Source organism: Aotus nancymaae, unplaced genomic scaffold (genome assembly GCF_030222135.1).
Source record: "Aotus nancymaae isolate 86718 unplaced genomic scaffold, 86718_ANA_hifiasm-v0.15.2.pri h1tg000039l, whole genome shotgun sequence".
In the NCBI taxonomy this organism is placed as follows: Eukaryota; Metazoa; Chordata; class Mammalia; order Primates; family Aotidae; genus Aotus; species Aotus nancymaae.
This window is the reverse complement of record NW_026988453.1, coordinates 4,647,977-4,653,748: the sequence shown is the minus strand read 5'-3', so window position 1 is coordinate 4,653,748 and position 5,772 is coordinate 4,647,977. Positions and strand designations below refer to the sequence as shown.

The following is a 5,772-nucleotide window of genomic DNA, read 5'->3' as shown; positions in this document are numbered from 1 at the left end:
GCGGGGTTCACGGGCTAGGAAGAGGCGGAGGCACCCGGCAGAGGCGGGTCGGGCTGGGCCAGCTTGGGTCGGGCGGAGGAGCCGGTGCCGGCTGAAGCGGGGCTGTGGGCGCGGAGTGCGCGGGGGGCACTGACATCACCTCCCCGGCGGCGGGGTGCTGAGGGCCGCAGTGCGGGTGCGGGGGGCAGTCAGGGCGCAGGTGAGCACCGCGCACGGCCAGCCAGCCCGGGGCGCCAGAATCCGACGCTGCCGGGCCGAGAAGGGCCCCGCGACCTCCGCAGCCTGCAGCTCTCCGCGAACCTCGAGGCGCCCATGACGGCGGCGGCGACGGCCACCGTGCTCAAGGAGGGCGTGCTGGAGAAGCGCAGCGGCGGACTGCTGCAGCTGTGGAAGCGGAAGCGCTGCGTGCTCACCGAGCGTGGGCTGCAGCTCTTCGAGGCCAAGGGCACGGGCGGCCGGCCCAAGGAGCTCAGCTTCGCCCGCATCAAGGCCGTGGAGTGCGTGGAGAGCACCGGGCGCCACATCTACTTCACGCTGGTGACCGAAGGCGGCGGCGAGATCGACTTCCGCTGCCCCCTGGAAGACCCCGGCTGGAACGCCCAGATCACCCTAGGCCTGGTCAAGTTCAAGAACCAGCAGGCCATCCAGACAGTGCGGGCCCGGCAGAGCCTCGGGACTGGGACCCTTGTGTCCTAAACCACCGGGCGCACCATCTTACCTTCATGCTACCCACCACCTCGGTGCTGAGGTCATGGCAGGTAAGCCCCCGGGAGACTGGGCCCTCTCATCTCCTTCTCTCCGTTCTCCTCTTTCTCCTACAGAGAGAATGAGAACCAGCATTCTACTTCACAGTCGGACAGTCTTAGGGGAGGTTACTGGGGCCAACAGAGGGCATGGGAGACCTGGGCCAGCGGCCAACCCAGCAGATCCGGACTTTCCCCCAGGGCACCAGGCCGGCGGGTCCTGAATGTGACCCAGGTGCCTCAGAGGAAGATGGAAGCCCTGGGAAGGGGACTCCTGAGTGAGATGAGCCTTCCCACAGGTTGATTCAGCCCTGACTCAGGTGGAAGGAAGTAGACGGAGGCTGGCCTGCAGGTTACCCCAGGCTGTGGGCCTCTGCTTTCCACGCAGAGCAGGGCTTCTGGACTTCAGCTTTCCGGCAGCTGGGGACAACCGAGGCTGGGAACGTGGAAGTGGAGACAGACCCTCTTTCCTCTAGGCTGAATGCTTGAATGCTTGTTATAAAGTTTGAGCACTGAATTGATGTAGAAAGACTGTATCCCCCAGTTAGTGAAGGCACCATCAAGGGTTTCGAATAGAGCCAAGGGGTCCAGCTCCCAAGGTGGGGCCTCAGTGGGCTGGCTTGGCTGGACTGGGCCTGAGGGATCCAGCCCCTCCTACATACACATATATGTGTATGTGTGTGTGTTTTGTTTGTTTTGTTTGGTTGGGTTTTTTTGGTTCTGAGACAGAGTCTCGCTCTGTCACCCAGGCTGGAGTGCAGTGGCACAATCTTGTCTCACTGCAACCTCCGCCTTTCAGGCTCAAGCGAATCTCCTGCTTCAGCCTCCCCAGTAGCTGGGATTACAGGTGCCCACCACCACACCCTGCTAATTTTTGTATTTTTAGTAGGGACGGAGTTTTGCCACGTTGGCCAGGCTGGTCTTGAACTCCTGACCTCGGGTGATCTGCCTGCCTCAGCCTCCCAAAGTGCTGGGATTACAACAGGCATGAGCCACTGTGCCTGGCGTGTGTGTGTGTGTGTGTGTGTGTGTGTGTGTTCTCTACCTGTTGCCCAGGCTAGTTCAGTGGCACAGTCATGGCTCACTGCAGCCTCAGAAGCTTCAACTTCATGGGCTCAAGCAATCCTTCCATCTCAGCCTCCAGGTAGCTGGGACTGAGCCACCAAGCCCGGCTAATTATTATTTTTTTTGTAGATTTGGGGTTTCCCCATGTTGCCCAGGCTGGTTTCAAACTCCTGAGCTCAAGCAATCTGCCCTTGGCTTCCCAAAGTGCTAGGATTACAGGCGTGAGCCACCGCACCTGGTCCCCATTCTTGCCAGTGGGTTTTGGGCCCTAGGGCTCACTGTTGGGAGAGCAAGGGAGCTGGAGGATGGGCAACTGCACCAGAGGCTAGGCCACTGATGCCAAGGGCCAGGGGTGGTGAGGTGGCATGGGCCTAGCTGTCTACCTGCCCGAGTGCCAGTCAGGCATGGCTGGGCCAGAGGAGAAGCTGGAGGAGGGCATGGGGCACTGGGGCAGGGTGGGTGGGTACAGAATGGGGTCATGACTTGTTATTTGTGCTGTCTTAATCCTCCATGAGCAGTAGGACAGGGAGTGGGGGGCAGATTTGTGGTCAGGAAGGCCCAGGGGAGGGGCCAGGAATAGAACCCAGAAGCCCTGGCTCTCAGCCCTGTGCCCTCTTCCCCAGATGCCACTCCCTTCTTGTGAGAACTAGGAGCAGGGTGAGGAAGGATTTAGCCTGCCTTCTAGCCTTAATTTTTCCAGTGGAAATCTAGATCCCCCTCTCCCCACTACCACCTTCCAGGTGACGTCACCTGCCTGCAGGCATCTTAAGAGTCCTAGTGAGCCTGGGACCCCCTCTAGTGCCATAACCCGCTTAGATGGTCCTGTTGACGCCCTCCCACATTGTAGTGAGGGTTAGCTGAGAAGTGGGGTGTAAGGCAGACCCCCTGTGCTGAGGATTGATCCACATTGACCCCTCAGGCCTTGGCAGCCTGGGAGGAAGCAGATTCCCCTGGCCACAGTACATGTGCAAAAAGTGTTTTCCATGTTTATGGAGAAGGCTGGGAAGCGCTGCTGTAAAATGCCAAGCTCATAATCGATACTCCTTTCCCCAGTGTTGCCCTGCTCTGACTGCTGTTCTTTCTTCCCAGCTTCGTTGTTTCCTCTGGCTTGTGGGGGCACGACTCTGCTCCATGCGGCGAGGTGGAAGGCATGGACGTGTGGAGGAGGCGCTAGAGCTGAAGGAATGGACAGGCCCTGGGAGGAGGGCAGAAGGCTATGCAGGGCTGAGGATGAAGAGTCAGCCCCTGGATGCTCCCAGACTCTCAGGACGTGCCTAGCTCAGGGGCTTTGAGCCACAGGCCTGGCCTCATATGGCATGAGGGGAGCTGGCATCGGAGCCCCCTCCCTGCTGTAGTCCTGCCCTCTGTCCTGCAGACTGCTCTTAGCCCCCTGGCTTTGTACCAGGCCTGGAAAAGGGCAGTCCCCCATGGGGTGCCGAGCCAAAGCCTCAGGAATCAGGAGGACAGGCTAGTACCCACGCCCTGGTACCCAGGCTCACTTTAGAATGGCCTCTGGACTCACCTTGAGAAGGGGGAGCTGCTGGGCCTAAAGCCCACTCCTGGGGGTCTCCTGCTGCTTAGGTCCTTTTGGGACCCCCACCCATCCAGGCCCTCTCTTTGCACACTTCTTCCCGCACCTCTACCCATCTTCCCCCCACTGCGGTGTTAGGCCTGGAGGTGGTGGGGGTGAGGTGGGGGTTTGGCCACTACCATTTCATGCCTTTCCCTAAATGAAGATGCCCTGCAAAGGGCAGTAGCCACAAAGTTTGCTGAGTGAAATTATTTGCCCACAGAGACCCAGGGCTTGGAGCATCTCTCTCTTCACCCCTGTTCTCCCAGTTCACAACCCATTCTGAAATCTCTAGCCTGGATAGGCAGAGATGCTACAACCCCAGTAGACAGGGCCTCAGTGGTCTTAGGAAGGAGGGCACATGGATTCTGGACCAAGGGATGTCAAGCTGGTCAGTTCAGTCCCTATAGATGCCTCTTCTACAGGAGGCTACCCTGCCCTGGCTACCCTGGGAGAAGCCTCAGCTGCTTGTCTCCCTGTCATTTATACTGTCAGGCTTTATACATTTACGCGGTAAGTTTTCTCTCCTGGAAGGTTAAAAGGAGTAATTTCAACAGGGTGAAGGCCTGGGGCAGTGGCTCATGCCTGTAATCCCACCACTTTGGGAGGCCAAGGTGGGCAGATCACCTGAGGTCAGGAATTTGAGACCAGCCTGGCCAACTTGGTGAAACCTCGTCTCTACTAAAAATGCAAAAATTAGCTGGGCGTGGTGGTGCACACCTGTAGTGCCAGCCACTAGTGAGGCTGTGGCGGGAGAATCGCTTGAACCTGGGAGGCAGAGGTAGCAGTAAGCCGAGATCGCATCACTGCACTCCAGCCTAGGTGACCAAGCATTGAGACTCAGTCTCTCAGACTCAAAACAAAACAAAAAAACTGGGGAAAACTGAGGAACAGATGATACCTGCCCAGGGTTATATGGAAACTTGATCGGGTGACCCTGGACCTTTCCAGGCTGTGGCCAGCAATTGACTCTACCTTTCTTTCCTCCATTACTACCCACATCTGACCTTCCCTGTTGCAAAGCAGTGGTCTACTTCAGAGTCTCTGGAGGGAGCAAGGAGGCTGAGTGGCCCCCTTCAGCAATCAAAGTCTCTTTAATTGTTTTGTGCTCCAACCTGTTTTGTTCCCCTTCGGATTCCTCCTGCCTTCCAATCAAAACTTCCCTGTCCTGTGTCCCAGTCAGTCCCTCAGAGTCCACAAGAGAGGCATCTTGCTCATCTGATGTGTCATCTGCATTGCACAGTTGAATAAGAATTTGTAAATTACAACAGAACTTTTATAAATATATCACTTATTAATTGTATCCAATGGTACAATTGTCCATGAGTGGCTTAATCCCACCATGGCAAATAAGTATCTTTTCGTGCAACCCTGATCAGTGCTGAGAAAGATCAGGGCTCAACTAGAATGCTGTGATCAATTGGTGGTGCCTGCCATGGGCTTGGGAGAAAGGTGGGGAGAGTGGTGGCATTATCTGGATGGTGGGCATGGTTGGAAAGAATAGGGTTGCCACTCCTCCCTTGATTGAGCTTTGTTAATGGAAGAGATTAGTTTATTCATCCTATAAAACAGCAGCCTCTAAAATAGAATCTTTGCTTTTCAATCAAACCCAAGGGTAACTGATGGTGGGGGGTTCAAGTACTCAGAAATAGGGGAGTGGGCTGGGTGCGGTGGTTGATGCCTGTATTGTAATCCTAGCACTTTGGGAGGCTGAGGCGGGTGGATCACCTGAGATCAGGATTTCAAGACCAGCCTGGCCAATATGTCGAGGCCTTGTCTCTACTAAAAATACAAAAATTAGTGGGTTGTGGTGGTGCACCCCTGTAATCCCAGCTACTTGAGAGGCTGAGGAAGGAGAATCACTTGAGTCCGGGAGGCGGAGGCTGCAGTGAGCCGAGATCACACCACTGCACGCCAGCAACGGGAGCAAGACTCCATGTCAAAAAATAAATAAATAGGGGAATGTTAGTGAGCAGACGGGGTTGAGAGACAAGACATCCGGCAAACTAAATGTCTTTGCACGCTAGGCACTGTCCTCACCTCTGGGGATGCAGAGGAGAAAGACAAGATCCAGTCCTTGCCTCAAGGAGCCCAGGTTCTGGTGAGGAGATCAGTCAATGCTAACTGGTGCCAATAGAACTGGCCACGGGGTCCAGGGGAGCACTGGGCAATACTTCCTCTGTCCAGCACTAGGGGTCGTTCTGGGAGCTTGACTGCAAAGGGCAGTGGAGTGCATAGCTATATGGGACACCAAGGGCAGAGGGCAGGTAGAGGGTGGAGGGGAAGGCAGGCTCTAGTTTCTGGCACTCTGCTTTTTTGGAACACCCAGCCCTGTCGGTTTAAAGTATGCTTTGGTTCTTGACCAAACCCAGCTTCAGTTTCTCTTCCTAGGAG

General features: G+C 56.1%; 1 protein-coding gene across 1 annotated transcript; it reads left to right on the top strand.

Annotated features, from left to right (window-relative positions):
• Positions 1–312: 312 nt before the first annotated feature.
• Positions 313–5,003, top strand: PHLDA3 (pleckstrin homology like domain family A member 3). Its single transcript, XM_012459509.2, has 2 exons — positions 313–758; positions 2,898–5,003. The coding sequence occupies exon 1, from the start codon at positions 313–315 to the stop codon at positions 694–696; it is 384 nt and encodes a 127-aa protein (XP_012314932.1). The 3' UTR covers positions 697–758; positions 2,898–5,003.
• The last annotated feature ends 769 nt before the right edge of the window (positions 5,004–5,772 follow it).

Excerpts from the sequence above, each read along its gene's own strand:
- PHLDA3 (XM_012459509.2), top strand. The coding sequence starts at position 313 with ATGACGGCGGCGGCGACGGCCACCGTGCTCAAGGAGGGCGTGCTGGAG.